Genomic DNA, 19222 nt, shown 5'->3' on the forward strand with positions numbered 1-19222 from the left:
TTTCTGCAGGTGGGTCTGTCATGGAGATACATTATATATAAAATGCATGGAGGCCCTGGCATGTGACCTAAACTGAATTGACTTGTAAAAACAAAGTCTCGTTTGCTATTTATTGTACTCGTATAGGATATATTCCCACAGTAACAGTAGAAACTGTGCGTCAATAATACAGTTTAACATTTAAACATCAATATAATATTCAAATCTTTAAATTAAAAATAAATAACAGAATTTCAATTTCACATTTCTCATCCACTAATGTGAATTTTTTTTTAACCCATATACATATTAATTACAACTTAACATATATTTTTCAGCTTTACATTCCATCTGGCACAAAGTTATACAATGCAAATACCTGAGACACTTGATAATAGTAAAAAAAAATGTTGTGCTCAATAGGAAACCAATAGCAAGAGGGTTGTTTTTTTCTCACATCTTGGGATCAAATCCTTCAACATTTTGTTCATTTTCAAGTGTCCAGCAAAGGTTCCTGCAACAAACAACAATGATAGCATTAGCAATAAAAACAAAGTTGGACATTCTCGACAAGTGCATGATGAGAGAAGAAGTGACATTTACATTTTGAAGATCCAGTCCCTTCCTGTGGTAGTTTTGAATCATTGAATGTGACAGGCTTGCAGCTAAACAAAGTATCAAACAAACTCCTATCAAACACACGCTAACTTCTATAAGATGTCTCACTGCCACCCACTGCTCCTCCTGGAAAGAAAAATTAATGGTTGACATGAGGTCTTTGTCAGAACAGGATACTTATATTTCTCCCATTTGGTACCTTTGTTAACATGACGGTAAGAGTGGGGTCATTTCTGAAGACGAGACTATAGCAGCCTTGGGTTGTTTGTGTTAATGGGTCCATTGCCTCCACGGGGATGAGTGAATGGTTGTTGCCAGATGCTTGACAGACTGGAGGAAGTCTACATGAAAAAAAAATGCAATACTACACATTAAAATGCAGGATCTTCATTTTAAAATACACCTGAGTGCACCCAAACTCACCGGCTCATGGGGAAAAGGGCTATTGGAGCTCTTATAGTGAGGCAAGTGTAGGTATCATTTCCAAAGTGGATATTCACATCCACAATCTCATTGCCTATCAAGGAAAGCAATTTCTCAACATTTACAAAATAGAATATTCTTATTAGATACAAAATTCAGTGCTAAAATGGAATACCAACCCCTAAGATGCAACTGACTGGCTGTTAAGGTTGTGGAAAGGTCAACATTTTTCCGAAGGTCATGAGCGGTTGTGATAGTGAGAGGAACCTTCAGATGCAAAGTGGTGATAGGTGATGTCAATTCAAGTGAAATATTTTCATCCTTTTTCTGTTCTGGAAGAGGATGTGGCACTCGGGAGACCAGCTCATCTGAACTCCAGTTTTTTCTTACACAAAAGTGGAACAGTGCTAAAGTAGAGAGGAGATGGTTCCAGTCCTATGAGAGAGAAAACAGCATTTGGGATCATCTGTAGGAAATACAGTAAGAGAGTATGGAAGTGCAATAATTAGTCATTATCTTATCAATTTGCAAATAGCATTCAATTTTCATAAACCTTGGAAATGTAACATTTCAAAAAACAATATTTCTACTTTTCGGTTTTTCTCCATAAAAGCAAACCTATCATCATTTTTTAATCAATAGAGGTGATAGTCACTGTTGGCTATTTCCTGGATATGTTTTTTTTTTTTTTTATCAGACTAAAAGAATAATTGAATTAGAATTAATTTGTATGCAAACAACCTTACTTTTTCCGAATCAGGATTAGGCAGCGTGTGATTTGTGCTATAAGAGCCGATGCAGATGAACGAGATTGCCAGTGTCAGCAGACACAGATAAAATGTCACAGCTGGTGGGTTCTGGGAGACAAAGTCTTTAATATTGTTTATTGGTTGCCAAGAAGCCATCACAAAACCTGAAATGAAACAAAAGAGGGGAATTCAATGTCACTTACAAGCACAAAGTTAAAAAGGCTGTTTACAAGCAAAATGAAGCTTCATTTGCCAGTGGTTGTGTAATACTACATTCCTTGCCAATGCACCATATTGATTTTAAATTCCCATTTTTTTACATTCTAAAGCCCCGTGTACAAGTATAAGTACAGCGACAGTAACGAGTGAATGGCCTATTTTTCCCATACATGCTGTTAGATGCAATGTTTTGCTAAAATACATGATGCCAGTTTTTAGCTTAAAAATTGTGTCAATAATTGACGACACGACTGCTACTACGTTGCTCTGAAGATACATGTTTAAATGTCATACCTTGAATCCGGGCAAGAGATTATAAACTCGTTGTTTGAATGTAGTTGCAAATCTTCGTTAATGAGGTCTAAATTCATAAGGTATAGAGAGCGTGTTTTTACGACACTTTGGACAGATTACGGCTATAAACAGATTGGGCGACTCAAACCACGTGACCAGTGACCTGTCAAAATACTTGACATCGGTGCGATGGTACTCAAGAATTATATTTTAATCGCCCATAATGGCGAATGGATAGTTGGTCTTTTTGACTGATTTTTTTTTCTTATAATGCAGTGTTTGCACACTATAAAATGACATTGATATGGACATTTAAAAATAAAGAGATCCACAAATCACAAAGCAATGATGAAGACAGTTTATTTGGAAATGTTTCCACGCAAAAATAAAGATTTAAATTCCAATTAACAAACCAGTATATGTAAAAAAAATAGTGGTTTAAACAAATCTAAAGAAAAAAACATTCATACGTGCAGACAAATAAATCAATGCAAGAAATACAATTGCAGTCAATTACTTATTTTCATATTCTTCGTATTCAAATCAAACTTCTGTGCCTAAATTGAGCACATAGTGCAAACGATACAGAAAATACAGAAAACATCATCTTCACACAGTGTAACTTCTGTGAAATGAAAATTAATTTAGTGTAAGCATTATTTCTTTTTGAAAAACAAACATCCACATTGCTTTCAGGGCACCATTTTTTTGTAAGGCATCATTGCAATCAAGAGGTCCAGGTCACTTTAACGGGTTTAAATGCCCAAATATCAGGTTGCCCCATGTGTAGCAGGTCCTTAAAAGGAGATGTGCTCCACTGGAAAGGCGGTACCTGGTCCCACGTGGGTCCACTTATTGCCAACATCTCATACCGACTAAACATCCCGTAAGATGTCATCTGCAAAAAAAAAAATAAACAGACATAAGATGAAGTGAATCTAAAGCCGATATGTAGACTTATCCAATGAAAAACGATAAATGCCTTCATATCTGTTCCTCCATGGGACCTTTGTCGTAAAGCGCCAAATGGGTAAGTGCCGTTTGCTGGGTTCAGGTCTGAGCGAGCTGAGATGGCGTTCTCGCCATTTTCGGTTGGATTGCAGCCTTGGCATCGTGATAAGGGGTCCGTTTTAAAATTATTATATCTGAACAGAATACAACAAATGAATCATTATTCCTGAAACATTTAAATATATATGCAAAATTAACATGTTGGATGGGGCAAACCTCATGAGGCCCATCATGGAGGCAACATCAGTCACGGTTTTGTGGTCTCTCTTGAATATCAGAGCCCGTGGATTCTGGTCCAGAGAGAACCACGAGCCAAACTTTTCCACCAGTTCATTGCAGCCACTAGCATTAAATATTTCTTCATAGTACCTAGCATCACATATGTTGAAAAAACAGTGTAAGTTGCAAACAAAGGACAGTCACATGATGTAGATGCATACTCACGGTATATTGTAACTTGCCCAGTATCCTTTCTGAAGCAATTCTTCAGTTTTATCAGTATAAACTACTCGACCCCTGCATATTTTTTTAAAAGAGTTGAATGACCCATTTGAACCAAAAATCAAAATAAAACGAGAGCTTCATAGACCTACGGAATTTGCTCCAATACGACAAATAGGCCCTCCTTGACCGCCGTCATGCCTGGAGTGAAGTGGTTATAGTCCACGATCATCCACTGGTTATTGTACCTTGACACAGCAAGTATCAGAACGTTTTTATTATATCGTTAACTCAGGATTCCAGATAAGATGTCAGCAACTAGAAAAGAACTAAAGAATGCTCAAAACGTACGTGCCACTGTTGTACTTTTGGAATATCTCTGCCCAGGCTTTAGCAGTCACTGCTAGTCGATTTGCTACAATGTTCCTAAGCCATTCCATCACGGTGCCTGTTGGTTTAACAGACTTCCACAGAGCAGGGTTGTTGTTCCCAATGGTGGTTTCCAGGGTAACCTGCAGCCAAGTGGTGAATTATTCAAAACATATCCATTTATTGTTGGCTAAAACCAATCAGTGTCCTGTCAAATGACTAACATGTTGTCATGACTACCAACGGGAGCTCTTACCAGGCCACTGCTAAGGATATAAAAGTCATCTCCAGAGAAAATAGATCCAGGGTAGGAAGAGAATGCCTGGACTTGTCCAGGAAGAATAAGATTGACTGGAGAAAAAAAAGAAAAAATGCAAAATAAGTGTGTTCTTATCAACTTCAAATTCAATTATAATTGCCCACAACATTTCCTATTATCTAAAATGATTGCTGTTCCATGAAAACAATGCATGTGACTCCAATCTTTTTCTAAACACTGTGTGTAAACTCATAATAAAGAACAGGAGTTTTTAAAAGTACCCAATGGAGAAACTTTGAAGGCAAAGGTGTACTTCTTTATGATACGCAACATTGACTGGTAGGTATTCCAGGTATCATGTGAAACAAGTAGATCCTTATTGTTTGGCAGCAGCTTAATGAGAGCAGAGCACGAGCCAGATCCGAGTGGCCGAGTCCGGCTGGATTTATTCAGAGCCGATTCTAGGTCTTCCAGATCTCCACCCATTTGGAAGAGTCTGGTTGATAGTACAAGGTGGGACAAGATGATTTGGTGGACTGGCTTTGTTTTTTTGTTTTTTTTTTATGGATAAAATGCAAATGACATTTACTTACAGGAAGCCAAATGGGTTGAAAGATAATGGGCCAGTCGGAAATGACAGTTCTTCATTGTAACTGTCCTCCAGACCTTTGAGCTGAAGAAGAGCCAGGCGAACCTGCAATAGAGTGACAAAAAAACAATTTCAAAATGTCTTATTTTTTGGAATGATGACAATTAGGATATTTCTGAGCACATCCAGCGGTACCTGGTGCCAGTATGGTGAATTTGGCTCATTCTCTATTTGCTTCTGAATCCACTGCAGGTTGATGGTTATGAAATCTTTAAGGCGATTGCAGTAACCAGAATCTTTCGAGAAGGGTCCACAGTAACCCATGAGTGTGTTCATCCAGTGCTTGTAGATAAGCTAAAAAAATAACATGTATACTGATTAGTTTCATTGAAATAACACATTGTCTGTAAGGACTAGTAACTACGCCGACCTGAGATGTGACTGCAGCCTCCACAGCTCCAGCTGCATACGACTGGATGCTGTCATTGTATCGACTGCTAGTTGTCACCTCCAAGAAAGCCCAACTGCGATTATGTAAACACATTAAAATCAAATGAATACGTCAAAATAATGTTTATGTTTTTTTTTCAAGCCTTGAGCAACCTACCCTGAAGTTTGAATGCCGTCGGTAAAGTTAGCCCAGGCCACAAAATCTTCCCTGTAACCTTCCACAAGAATGAGCTGGCCCGTGGTTTTGTCGATAATCGCTGTTTGTACTACAGCTCCAACCAAAGGATTGAATAAAACACAAAAACTTGCTAAAACGAGCAAAAGGCTCCCCAAAGAGGACATCTGGTCTGTTTTCGCTATGTCAGCCATGTTCAATGGAAAGTCACGTGGTAAAATCACCTGATGACAGCAGCCGAATTTAAACGTCAGTGCGTTCGCCATGTTGGATGTGGCGAATGCAAATTATTGCTATTAGGTTTCCTTTTGCAAGTAAAAAAATACAGACATATGTATATTTATTTTTTAATTCAAAAGAAACACCATATTCTAATTTAAAACAATGTTTTTCCATTTAAAATATTTCATGATTCTATACGAAAAATGACTGATCCATGGGCATTTTTTCTCGCTATAAAAGCACACGAGATGAAGACAGCAATACATGTTGTCATTTTGCATTTCAATCCTTTTTTAGGGGATAAAAAATGGTTCCAATGGGTAATGAAAGACGGATGAAATTCAGATCCACTTAGATGTTCAGATTGTTTCACAAAATATCGTAAATGAACTTTACGAACTTCAGTAGGACTGAGAAAAAAAGCCCGTCGGTGCATCAATTCCTTCTTTTCTCAACATTGGCAAAATGACCAGTTTTAGTCCTCTTCACCATCTTGAGTTTCCATGTTTTCCAGAATTCCTCCTAGCACCTCCGCTTTTCGTTGTTTTTTGCCAGCCACTAAAATTGAAAAGGTCGCAAGAATGATTCCCTTGATCCCTCATTCATCATCACACGTCACAAGCTATGTTTACCATGAAAATGTTCCGCTGTTTTCCGTCTCAGTGTCTCCACTGTTTCCTCTCCATCAGCCCACTCCAGCACGAGGCGCCTCCCGTAAAGATGGGTACTGTGGCACAAGGCAGCAAATGCTTTCTGGAGGTAAAAGCGGGCATGCCAATGTTAATAGTGTATGTTCATGACAGACGAGTTAATGAAGACAAAAGCATTGTTTTTTTTCTCAAACCTTGGCATCCTGCTTAGTGACAAAGTCAATGAAGCCAAAACCTCTATGACTCCCGGTACCTGCTGCTTTTTTTGGAAGGCGGGCGGTTTTCAGCTCTCCAAATGTACTAGGTTAAAAAAATAAATAAACTGAAGAATTAGTGGATGAATTCATTGTGTGTATGCAAAGTGAATAAAAGGTTTTGTTGGCTACCAGAATAGTTCACGAATTTCCCTGACAGTGGCTTGGAAGGGAATATTTCGCACAAGGATCTTCGATCCCGTTTGTTTCTTTTCTGCCTGCTTTTTCTTGCGTGACACTTCTGTTGTTCTGCACAAAGTCAAGACAAAAAACGTTTGGATAACAATAAACAATTGTCGGGCACAATGCATGGATATTCCAATAATATAATAAATTGAATAATATCTTTATTGCATTCTCTGCAACACTTCTAACACTATAAAAGAGCAAATCAGGGTGATATCTTGAGTAAAAAACATCACCAAATTGAGGTTACCTGGTAGCTCTCTCTGAAATCTTCAACTCTAGACTGTGTCCGTCCACACTGCAGCGCTGTTCAAAGTACAAGAGAAAAAGCTATCACATGACCACAAGGCAAAAACAAGTTCCAAATAGTAAGCACAAGGAAGGAAATCCGAATACCTGAAGTTGTCGCAAGGCTTTTTGCGCTGCTTCAGCTGTCTGATACTGAACAAAACCATATCCCATTGATAGCATTTTGCCTGCAAGTTTAAAAAAAATAGTTAGGCGTGCGAACGCCAAACGTGTGTTGTTTGATTGACGGTGAAAAGTATATGAGAACGCGGCGGTCATGTATACCCTTTTTGTCTTTTTTCTTGGAGATGGTGCAAGACTTCACCTTGCCACATTTTGAAAAAGTCTGGGGTGCAAAATAAAAATAGAAGGCAATTAAATCAATTATTTTTTTTCCACTTTCTTTCGAGTTCTGAAATTGTACCTCTTGAAGTGTTTCCTCCGTTGTGCTGAAATCTAAATTCTTGATGAAAAGAGTGGAACCCGGAACATTACTATCCTCTTCGTCCTCATCTTCATCCTCTTCCTCTTCTTCTTTTTCTTCCTTCTTCTTCTCTTCCGCAGCCTCTGTTCTCACTTATGCGGATTCATAAAATTATTATTCATTTAAAATAGTGACATGAATCAGTTTCACTACTGACTTTGGAATCGTACCTGGTACTGGTTTGGCTTCAACAAACACCCCTACAGGCGCCCACTCCAAGTACAGTGGGACGTGATGGAACTGATGGACAGACATACACCCAGTCACTTAATTTTCTCAATCAACAATTTGACAAAATGGAAAGAAACCTTGCTATAGGCCAGTCTGGTGAACGCTCGTTTGGCTTCAATGGGTTCCAGGAACTCTACGATGGCGGTGAGGCCGGAGGGCGGCAAAAGCACTCGGCCCAAAGACCCGTGAGGGGAGAAAATTTCTTCCAAATCCGAAACGGTCACTCCGGCCGGGAGGTTCTTTACCAAGATCACAGAAGTGCTCCTCCCGGCTGCTGCCTGCACACCACAACAAACCACTTTAACAGGCTCTTTCTTCTTATCGACACAGTTCTCCGAGTGCTTTAGTAAAACCGTACCTGACTAAAGGAATCCAAACTCACAGCGTTGTCTATTAGAAACTGGCGAGTCTCTTGGACAATCTGTGTCTCTCCCAAAGCCATTCGCACGGCAACACTTCCTTTTGTTTGCTGGAGAGACGGCAACAGAGAAAGGGCACAGCATCGTTTTGAAAGAGCGGTATCAAGTTAGATAATTGTAAGTAGACAGGATGAGAATTTACGTCGTCTAAAACTTGGCTTTTTGTGGTGTTGTATTTTTCAGCAATGACGTCGGCCACGGCACTCGTGCCCATGAAGAGTGTATTCCAGTTGTGTGAACTAAAAACCAAGACATTGAAGTCAACAAATTTAAAAAAGAGGAAGAAGAAAAGGAGGAAAAGGAAAGGGTTGATACGATTGACATTACTTTGAACTGGAAGCTTTGTTTTTGGCATCTTTTTGACGTTTGTAAGACGAAGAGCCATCCGTTTCTAATGATTCGTCTTTTTCCTTCTTCAGTGTGGATGGGAGGAGGTGAAGCATTCTGCCCTGAAAAGAGAATAGAACAGTCAACCTCCCCTTTTTGAACTCTTTGGCCCTTATAGTTAAGTATTATTTGCTGTAAAATGTATACACAACATGTTGTGCAACATTATGCCCAACTTACCTGAAATATGTGCCCGTCCAGCTGGGACAAAGCCATCACGGCATTTTCCGGAATCATGTATGTAATGAAAGCAAAACCTTTAGGCCTCTTTGTAAGAGGGTCAATAGGGGTAAGCACGTCAGCTAAATGACCTAAGAGTGAAGCAAAAGGCAAATGGGAATTATTAAATAGCACATAAACATATTCATCAGTTTTTTGGATATGCAACTCGCCATATTTAGAGAATAATTCCTTGATGTCTTCCTCTGTGCACGTGTACGGGAGATTTCGAACAAAAAGTCGTCCCGATTCCGCAACGTCCTCTTCTTCCTCGTCCTCCTTCAACTTCCTGGAAAAGTCTTTGTCCATTTTTTTGTTCTTCTGGTCATTCTTCTTCAATTTGGATGTATCCACTCGGAAAACCTCAATGTAGCGCCCTCCTAAAAACAAACACATGAATAGAAGCAAACTCCCACCTCTTATTTTCTAGATCTTACCTATATAATCCTTATTTTTCTTCAATGCTTTTTCCACATCTTCTTCAGAATGTAAATCGACATAAACGTAGCCTATAAAAGAAACAAGACTTTTATGTTGATCCAATAAAGAGACACAGTCAGCTATAATTTAAGTGCCGGAAATTAAAAAAAATACCTGTTCTGTTGCCACTTTCGTTTCTTCCAATTCTGATTGCGGCAGGCTTTTGAGGTACCATGAATTCTCTAATTTGTTGCTATTTTCAAAATCAGACACAGTCATGTTATTACTCAAAAACGGACAAATGTCACATTTTTTTTCCATCAAACATACACCATCCACAAATATTGTAAGTACATTCACCTCTTTAACAGTGAATGGGACGCCTCTTAACTTCACCATGAACTCGGTTGTTGGTCCCAACTAAGACCAAAAGAGGGAATAATGCACATTGAAATGCTTTGTAATTTACTGTAGACTGTAGAGTGAACCTGACGTATGAGTCACCTCTTGCTTTTTATTTTTCTTCTCTTTTTGCCATGTTTTGCCCTCAGCAGAACCTGAACTTTTCACCTCGAGAGTGGTTTCTAGGTCTCCGCTCTCATACGCGCTGTCGTTAACCTGCGTAGATCCACCATCTCTCTTTTTGCCATCCGCCTTCTCACTTTCGTCCATTGGGTCCTCAGTTGGTAACATTTTTGTGCGAAGATAATCCATGTCTGACAAATCAGACTTCAGAGCTTCTTTGGTGGTGCCTGTAAAAAACAAAATATAAATGCTTTTTTTGACCTGAAAAAACTAAATTACAAAGAATGTAGTAGTAGCAGCTACTCGGTGGAGGGAAAGTCTTGAAATGTTCACTGTTGCTTACCCTCGTCTTCACTGTCTCCTTCATCATCATCATCTTTTTCATCAAATTCATCTTCTGACTGGTCAGAGTCAAAGTTGAGGTAATCATCTGCCGCCACTTTTTTTTTGGTCTTTTGTTTGGCTTGGACAGGTTGGACCACCTCCTCCAATGCATCGTTGGCCCATGTTGTCACTTGTCTTCGATTCCGGTGCACGGACAAGAACTCCTTGAAGCTCTCGTCTTCCTCCACCTGAGGCACATGGGAATGTATACACAAACGTTATGATTGCAATCATGTAGTTTGGGAAACCTTGGACTGTACAGATGATGATATCAAAACAGAAATTAAAAGCAACTTACATCTTTCAGTGCACTTTTCTTTTCCTTTTTCTACAATTAAAACCAAATACAAGATCAAAATGTGATATTATAAAGGTGAATTTCATCTACTGTTTCAGTTGAAGAAACAATTTCCCACCTTCTTTTTGTCAGGTTCACTCGGTTTGGTTGGTTTGTCCGGTTCGGAGCTCGGAGTGTGTTTGCTCCAGGCTTTTGCTTTGGTGGGGTCCCCAAATGCCTTACACATCTCCACCTGCAGGGCAGCCCAAACACTGTCACATAAGCAGCGATGGCAGCGGGAATGCTTTCTTTTCTGATATTCCAAACGGGTCGATAACGTACCGTCACTCTGGACGTATCCACAAAGCTCCTGTGAAAATGCTTCAAGGCGGCGTTTGCCTCTTCCTCGCTTTTGAAGCCCACGAAGCCAAATTTGCGGAACTTGCCCTCCTTTGTGAACTTGAGAGTGCAGTCCGTGAGAGTCCCAAATGCTGCAAACAACCCTCGGAACCTTTCCTCCTTAATCTGAGCACGAGAAGTATCAATGTAACCATACTGAAATGTTGTATCTGAATGCAATATTTGATTATGAAAGTATCAATACTTAAATAATATTTGTTTTTGTATTCCCGCATTTGACCAGAAAGTAGATCTTATAGGGAAAATTTGTTTAGACATTACTCTTTTCAGTGATGTGCATGGAGGATATTTCAGCATTTTTTTATCCTTAACGGTCCTAAACGTCCTATCAATTTGAACTAGGAGGGCTGATTTCATTCGCTCCCAGATAAAAGGGATTGATGAGTGGAACACGTTAATGTGCGTCTATCATTGTTAATATCAATAAAAGATCAAAAAATCATTTGATGTCTTTTGTTTGTGCAGTATCACAGACCTTAGGTGAAAAAATGTAGTATTGTAACAACAGTACAAGTTACACGTTCAGATCACTGCAACCATAAGTAGTTTATCTGATTTTAATGACTTACCCCATTTGGGAGGTTTTTAACGATGAGTCTCGACATGCTTGGGTCTGCAAACTGTGATAAAGTAAAAAGTTGGATATTTAATATATGTCAACAAACGAACGTGGACAGTGTACTAGGTCGCCATGCTTTAGGAAATTTCTTCTTTGTTGTTGCATCTTTCTGTGGCTTCTTGAGATATACTGCCACCTATTGAAGTAGATAATAATTGCACACAGGGATCAATGTGTGAACTCCAGTGCTTCTCAAAAATCTTTTGATTTTGTGCGATGTTTTACTTCCTTTTCATCTAAAATATATATGCAGGTTTCTTCTTTTTTGTAATTTTTTAGTAAGAAAATGTCCAAAAAAATGAATCAAAGCTCTTTTTATATTTCTGCTGACAAGTGCTGAGAACGAGAACTTCATTAGAATATTTCAATGCATTTATTGAAACAGCAGAAAAATACATTTCAGTAACAAATGTTGAACTTTATATTACAATTCAAACAAGGCTATGAATAATAGAAAAAAATCTTCTTTACTTTAAAGTCAGGAGACACTGTACATGTCACATTGAGGTTGCCAACAGCGTCATACCCGAGCCATCGGCGCCAGGGTTTTTCTTCCCACTTTTAAATTCATTCTGGATTTCCAGGAAACTTTTGTTCTTGGTTTCAGGAATGACAAAGAAGATATAAAGAGCCACCAGTGTGCAGATGGTCATGAACACCAGGAAACAATACTGCCCCAGTCCAATCTGTGGAAACACAATACAAATACACACCACTTTTACACATTTCCACAAATGCCACAAGCACAGATAGCTGGCATTAGACTAAAGCACCAATTGATTATTTTGGCAACTTAGCTGTCAAACATAATTGCCCTACAGAAATTTGAAAAAAAATACATAAATGACAAAAAAACTACATTAAGAACTCCTGGTTTTAAGTATCAGCATTCAACATTGGTAACATTTGTAGATGTAACTTGGTGGCACCATAATTATATTCCTACAAAAAAAAATTGAAAGGTAACCAGCATGCCTGATGTAGGTTGACTTTTTTGGCCACTTACCACAATAAAAGGGAAGATCATGCTTATCAAGAAGAAGCTAATCCAGTTAATGGAACCGGCAATCATGTAGGCTGCAGGCCGTGAATTTTGTGTAAAAAGCTCCATGGTCAAAATATTAGTCACACCACCTTCGGAGAAGTCAACAAAGACACCAAAATTAATGTATTGTAATTAGCAGTCTCTGATGGAAGACATGACCTGGGAGGAAATAAAAAATAAAATTACCTGGCCCTAATCCAAAACTCAGAATGAAGGCAAAAACACATGCCATGCTGAGGTAAGGAAAAATTGGACCGTAATCCTGAGGGCCAAAAAAAAAAAGAAGACAGTAAGTCATATATAGATAGTACTGATATTTTATTTACCGTGATGAGTTTGTATGATGGGTTTAATACCTGAAAGGTGATAGTTAGAGTGAACAAAATGCAGCAGATACTCATGAGCGTGTATCCTCCGGTAATCAGCACTTTGCGTCCCAGATGCTCAATCAGCAAACCCTGCAAGACACGGTACACATGACAATAGTCAAATCAGGACATGAAAGGATTTTTTCTTGGTCTTGATCTGACCTTTCATGCTTATTTCCCCCCCCCTTTATTCCGTCCTACTGGACTGTGGTGATATGCGTTTTACTCAGAAAATATGTGACGTCAGTGCTGATGCGAGTGGAATCCTTATGTCTCGAAAACAATGACTTTCCAGCAAAGTAAAAACTTGTGATGTGAAAATATCCATACATAAGATTGGCAATTCAATTAGATTAAATAGCCATAGTTCGGTTGACTTGAGTGTTTTCTTCATGAATAAACAAAAATATCAATATAGTTATTTCAACAAAAACTCGTAAAATGTGAGTCATTGGATGCTAATCAGATTTCTTAATGTGCAATGAAAAATTAGGGCACAACACATTGTGTTTGTTCAGTGAAGAAACCATAAGAAGCTTTTCAACATAAGAATTTTCTTTAGATCAATACTTAAGAATATTAAAATATTACTTCAAAATGTTTTATAATGCACCATTTCACCGCGTTAACTGCAATTAAGCTGGATATTAGACAGAGTCGGGAAAAGATGCCTCGTGACCTTCTGTGGATAATCATTTTAGGGACATCTACCCCTGAAAGGGCAAAAGGCTTCACTTCACATTCTTGTCTTTTATTCATTCATCATTTTCAGGGGAAAAAAAACGTAACCAGAAGATGATACGAGGTCAAAAGCTAAATTAATCAAGCACAGGAATATTCCTAATGAATGAAAAGAATGCTTTTGTGGCATCCTGTATTAGTTCTTGTACAAACATTTGTTTGTACATTTGTTGAAAACCCGCTTTAACTAATCAACTGGTAACATGTGACTTTGGAGATGAGCCAGAAAAAGCGAACAAAAAGAGCATTGTTAACGAAAGCCTTTACTGAGCCATCTTCTACCATTTTAAATTCAATTGAGAAAAACTTATTTTCGTTAATTAGGCGGCGCGGTGGAAAAGTGGTTTGCTCGACCGCCTCTCAGTTCTCAGATCGAGGGTTAAATCCCTAATGTGTTCTGACCTTCCTGGGGGAATTTTTAAGTTTTTCCTAGGCTTGCGTGGGTTTTCTCATGGGAGTCCCCTAACTGATGCCCAAAATTGGCTGGGATAGGCTCGAGCACCCCCAAAGTTTTTTTTGATTGAGAATAAATGAGCCAAATAAACAGGTCTTGTACAGATGAAGAATTCTGATTGGATGATATGCTTTTGGGATAGTAACCCTTCACAACGACATGACGTTAAATCACATGTCGATTTTTTTTATGCTGCTTAATTTATAACTGTAGAAAGCTGGAAGTTACTGTATCACAGCTGATTTGGATCAAGTGACACAGCGGTTGCAAGCCAATGGATTGAACAAACAATCAGTCCCACTCAGATTTGCTCTTAGATTGATATCTCAGAGAAAAATAATGAAGTTAATGTGCATGTTTTTGTGATTCTGTAAAGACGATAAAGAAACTGCACACAGGTATATATATACACTTGGACAGGAAAACTCGAATTTAGGAGAGTAAAATACTTACACAGGTCAAAGCAGTGATGCATTCACAGGCACCAGTGCCAACTGTTGCATAAGGTATTTTCTCACTGGGAATTCCTGCTTGTGCAAACACATAATCTGCATAGAAGTAAATCTGCAGCAGAGAAAAAAAAGATAAGAATGACAAATTCAGGTATTAGCCAAATACAGTGTTTGCGAGAGCCGCGCTCTAATTTTCAGAATGAGGTGAACATTTAGAGATTGTAAAACTTAACCCACTAAACCTAAACATGAAGGTCTGCGGGGGTTTTATGGCTCACTTTGTAACTCATTCATACTGTACATATAAAATTAAATGCTGGATTGTTGTTGTCTTTTTGAGTGGGGTGGGCAAATGAACGAAGAACCCGGTCAAAATGGATAGGACGTCTAGAACCATCAATGGCGCCCATTGAGTGATCTATTTATGTATGAAAATATACTGGTCCTGCTCACATCAAAGCCATTAATGTGGGTCGCAAAGAAAACGGATTTTGATACCCCCTGGTTTGGAGTAACGGACGCAAGGTCCACTGTGGCGGAACGTAAATCACATTACGTACAGCATTGATCCCATTCAGCTGCTGAGCTGAATTGAGAAGCACGATGGTGAGAAGCTGCCAACGTATGCTTCGGTCTGCCAGCAGCTCCCATGGCTTCTTGGCCTTGAGTCCGTCCTGGTCCAGGTTGTTCTTCTCCTTCTCCATGTCTTCCATCTCACCATCGCAATCGGCCGGACTGTGGAGCTGCCTTAGGGCTTATACCATAACATATTTATTGTTTTAAGTCCTATGCACAGGAATGTAAGTATAAATGAGCCTCACCTTTTCTGCATCCCTCGTAATCTCCTCTGTCAATGAGCAGGAAACGTGGACTCTCTGGAAACCAGGGTAGCATTAGAAGCTGCATGACTGCTGGGATGCATGTGGTGGCAAGCAGGAAGGGCCAGTACTCTTCTTTACCCAGAAGTTCACTTTTTTTGAAACAGAGAAAGATGTAAGAGCAACATCCTTCTTGCAGTCTTACTTTAGAGATACAGTGGAGTGGTGCCATGAGATAAGAGTGAGCCAATTGATGCATTTATTGGTACGATTAAGTATGTTAACAAGGTTGCCAAATCAGAAAATTGGGTCCAATTCCCGTCGAGCTTAAACACATCAGATTCCAATTGATTCCAGTTGATAGGCATTGTGCGTCTATCAATTGGATCAATAAGTCCAAAAATGTGATGCATTTGATTGCATCATTTATTTATGTCTTTAGATGCTATGATATGAAGCGCTGTGTATTAGTTACAAATACCAAAAGTTTTTTTTCTGAACTGAAAATGATTACTATATTGATATTCTCATTCACTTCAATTTTAAAGGATTTCTTGAAAAGAATAGTCTTATGCCAAGGCACCAATCTATTACAATGTGGCAATAATTATCAGAAAATTAAAAAAATATATATTTTACTTAAGACCCATGACTTGTCCGGTAAAAATTCCACCCGTAACAAAAACAGAGGTTCCCATTCCCATGAGGCCACGGATAGATGTTGGAGCAATCTCCACCAAGTACAAAGGTTGAACACAAAGACCAATTCCTATTCAAACAAAACAATATTAACACATAGAAATGACATACTATTTTAATTATGGTATAATTGAAAGGATTTACCCGAATTTAATCCAATGAGAAGACGCCCGAGGATGATTAGTTCAAATGATCCCGTAGGGTAACTCAAACCCATCATCAGGGCAGCAATTATGGCGAAAATATTATTAACCATCAATGCCCCTTTCCTGTAGCAACAGAGAGAAAACCTGTATTAAAAGCTCACATGGCATTGTCACTTACAGTTTTAATGCCATTATTTTGCCAATGTTAAGAAGACAATCACATGACTCATTCAACAAAAAGAATTGAATGGAGATGTGTTTTTTTAATGTTGAAAATATAATATGAATCAATCAAAAGTTAATATTGTTACACTAGTAAAGACTGAATTGTTTACACATCTTAAAACCAAATTAAGGGTACACATTCATGATAATAAATGTAAAAGAAAAAAGGCCCTAAGAATACCTTCCCAGCTTTATAGAAAGTGTTCCTCCAACTGACGCTCCTATAAATCCTCCAAGGGTAAAAATGGCCACGATAGTAGACCACATTAAAGTGAGAACACCAGGAGAAATTTCGCTTTGGTAACGCTCGGTCCAAGTTTGGTTGATGAAACTTTGTACATACTGCAAACATGTAAACATGTAAAAAGATACAAGGAAACACATGCAGACAGACAATAAAGCCTGAGCCCAGATTTGACTGTGAAGCAGTTTCGATCACAATTTTAAAACGTAGAAGAAGAAATTATTACTTTGGTTGGTGCGTTAATTACAGAGACGTTATACCCATACTGGAAGGTCCCTCCAATACAAGCGGAAAACATAGCCAGAAGAAGGGTTTTGTTGGGAACCTGCCAAAAAAAAAACCGCAGAAATGTGAAAATAATAATAATAACATACAAAACAATATATGTTGCAAAATGTTTTTTCATCAGAAACAAAAACAACAGGTTAACTTAACAATAGTAAAACAGAAAACAAGATATAAAACAAGAACCTGTTAACATAATAGTTTTTCTGATAACTATAGCCTAAAAAACAACAGGTTTTTGGTGGTCACAAATAAAAAAGTATATATATATATGTCGCTCTTGAGTATTATTTGCAGGCCCAACCAAACTGTTAAAAAGTGTGACTTACAGTCCGGAAAATACAGTCTATAAAATGTACTTGAAAGGAAAATACATCTCAAAATACACTGAATTCTCAATAGTACAGTTTCTCTATGGGAAAATGTATGGTTATTCTTAAAACAAATCCCATGGTCCTAAACAAATCACCCAGACATAATTCAACTAAACACTTAACGTACCTTCAAAGCCCGTTTTGTCTCTTCGGGTTCTTTAATTAACAAAGGGGTATATTCATAGTCATTATCCCAATTTTCTTTCGACATCTTTGGGCACGTTGCGTTGATCTAGTAGTGTCCAAAGTGTCTGTTGTGCAGCGAGCGTCCTCCTCATGAAGACTGAGCTCGACTCTAACGAGGGCAAAGGTTTTAAACTGGAACGACACGGGGTCCTCGTGCCTAACTCAAATGCAGCATGGGAAGAATTGACATATCTTGTCACTTAAAGAAGTCTCGCATGAGGCCATGAATTATGGACGCGGGGCAGGTGGATTTCCTCAAAATGATTGTTAAAGTAAACCAAAAATGATCTTTTTTTTATAGAACAATTACACACTCACTTGTGTGAGTCTTAATAGAATAAAAGTTCAGTGACAAGTGAAGTTGTAGTTACACAACTATTCCAGTTCTGGCAGTAGGATCATCCCATTGAAAAAGTAGATTTAAAATTCAGAAAAGAAAAAAAACAAGGCATACATGTCATTCCAACCATTTAAATTATTTTGGTTAATATGCGACTGTTCCAGAATTGTAGAAAATCATTTAAATTGGTCAACATAGCAGCCATTGACTGAAAAGCTATTATTAAAAGTCATTATTTTCATTCATTCCGGTAGGGCATATTGACCAGCTATTAAAGTTTTAGGCCTCAATATTTAGTAGTATTTTCATATTAAAATGACAATGTCCACAATGCAGCCATTTTATGCAGAACACAACCATAGTTTCTTCAAGATAAATATGAAGCAAGTTCAATGGAGAGCTATCTTTGTTGTGATTTTGTTGACTTTTTGTAAGCAATGGACAGTTTCTCTTTGTTCTGCAAAGTTTGTTTCAGTAAATCTAAATATACTATAACTTTTAACCAGATTTATCATATGTGATCCATAGTTAATTTACATTTGTCATTATTTTATTTTATATTTTGAATGCAAAAAAAACATTTAAAAAATATTAAAACACTCTATTTCTGAGGATAATTGTGTGCATGCCAACAATTCCAAGACATTTCAAGATGATCAATTGATTAGTGATGGGAAAAAAAGATGAATAAACATAATGGTATGATGTATATTATCACACCTTGAAGCTAATTTCATTTCATTAGTTTAAAAAAAACTATCTACAGTGTCGATCATTTTGGCAATTGCAGTACATTGGAATGTTTGACTTACCCTTTTGTTTGATTCCACAGGTGCTTCTTCGCCGATCTCCATGATAAAGTATTGTTATGTATCACAATCTTTTGTTTTTGAATTAAGCGTTGAAAATGAATGTAGCACCTCGAATGAAAGTCTTGCATAACGGAATTCTGCAGCAAAGTGTAGCATATGATCCCTGCTCCCATGAGGGGGGGAGTGGTCCGGTATCCCCCCAAGTTGCATTCTTGGCGCTTGTGATTTCTGACCTAGATTCAAAACACCCCAAAAGTTATACATTTTTTTAACTATGAAGGAACACTATGCATTCTGTCCTGCAGATAATTCGTAAGAAAAACAAAGCAATTGCATGCCAATGATGTTGTTTTTTGTCCAGAATAAAACATAAAATGAAGAATCTACTGATTGTCATAGTGCAGAAAATAATGCAGTTTCATCGGTGGAGTAAACTGGGAAGGTCCAGACTGCAAATTTTCTTTAAAAATCA

General features: G+C 38.1%; 4 protein-coding genes across 4 annotated transcripts; all 4 read right to left on the reverse strand.

Moving 5' to 3' along the window:
- Positions 1-96: 96 nt before the first annotated feature.
- On the reverse strand, positions 97-2405 carry LOC144195861 (transmembrane protein 248-like). The gene is made up of 7 exons (XM_077715716.1): positions 2283-2405; positions 1767-1933; positions 1200-1455; positions 1021-1114; positions 797-938; positions 583-723; positions 97-493 (listed from the first exon to the last, which is right to left on the reverse strand). Exons 2-7 carry the CDS (start codon positions 1923-1925, stop codon positions 473-475), a joined length of 813 nt encoding a protein of 270 aa, XP_077571842.1. The 5' UTR covers positions 1926-1933; positions 2283-2405; the 3' UTR covers positions 97-472.
- A 485-nt stretch (positions 2406-2890) lies between these two features.
- On the reverse strand, positions 2891-5795 carry LOC144195436 (putative phospholipase B-like 2). The gene is made up of 12 exons (XM_077715075.1): positions 5559-5795; positions 5382-5475; positions 5147-5305; positions 4956-5056; positions 4644-4858; positions 4360-4454; positions 4086-4246; positions 3887-3982; positions 3738-3809; positions 3510-3662; positions 3265-3427; positions 2891-3180 (listed from the first exon to the last, which is right to left on the reverse strand). The coding sequence occupies exons 1-12, from the start codon at positions 5768-5770 to the stop codon at positions 3010-3012; spliced, it is 1692 nt and encodes a 563-aa protein (XP_077571201.1). The 5' UTR covers positions 5771-5795; the 3' UTR covers positions 2891-3009.
- A 112-nt stretch (positions 5796-5907) lies between these two features.
- On the reverse strand, positions 5908-11648 carry LOC144195968 (putative RNA-binding protein 19). The gene is made up of 24 exons (XM_077715892.1): positions 11512-11648; positions 10865-11047; positions 10662-10775; positions 10544-10573; positions 10205-10433; positions 9841-10088; positions 9697-9756; positions 9511-9589; positions 9354-9425; positions 9090-9296; positions 8878-9008; positions 8638-8759; positions 8453-8549; positions 8250-8360; positions 7969-8169; positions 7831-7900; positions 7601-7752; positions 7462-7522; positions 7285-7364; positions 7139-7194; positions 6835-6951; positions 6643-6748; positions 6431-6551; positions 5908-6356 (listed from the first exon to the last, which is right to left on the reverse strand). Exons 1-24 carry the CDS (start codon positions 11545-11547, stop codon positions 6274-6276), a joined length of 2766 nt encoding a protein of 921 aa, XP_077572018.1. The 5' UTR covers positions 11548-11648; the 3' UTR covers positions 5908-6273.
- A 267-nt stretch (positions 11649-11915) lies between these two features.
- Positions 11916-18865, reverse strand: LOC144195440 (solute carrier family 2, facilitated glucose transporter member 11-like). The gene is made up of 13 exons (XM_077715083.1): positions 18751-18865; positions 17540-17755; positions 16980-17078; positions 16691-16851; positions 16283-16407; positions 16079-16208; positions 15443-15591; positions 15182-15375; positions 14623-14733; positions 12963-13064; positions 12793-12868; positions 12568-12695; positions 11916-12247 (listed from the first exon to the last, which is right to left on the reverse strand). Exons 2-13 carry the CDS (start codon positions 17621-17623, stop codon positions 12059-12061), a joined length of 1548 nt encoding a protein of 515 aa, XP_077571209.1. The 5' UTR covers positions 17624-17755; positions 18751-18865; the 3' UTR covers positions 11916-12058.
- Positions 18866-19222: the final 357 nt, after the last annotated feature.

This window comes from Stigmatopora nigra, chromosome 4 (assembly GCF_051989575.1).
Source record: "Stigmatopora nigra isolate UIUO_SnigA chromosome 4, RoL_Snig_1.1, whole genome shotgun sequence".
Taxonomy (NCBI): Eukaryota; Metazoa; Chordata; class Actinopteri; order Syngnathiformes; family Syngnathidae; genus Stigmatopora; species Stigmatopora nigra.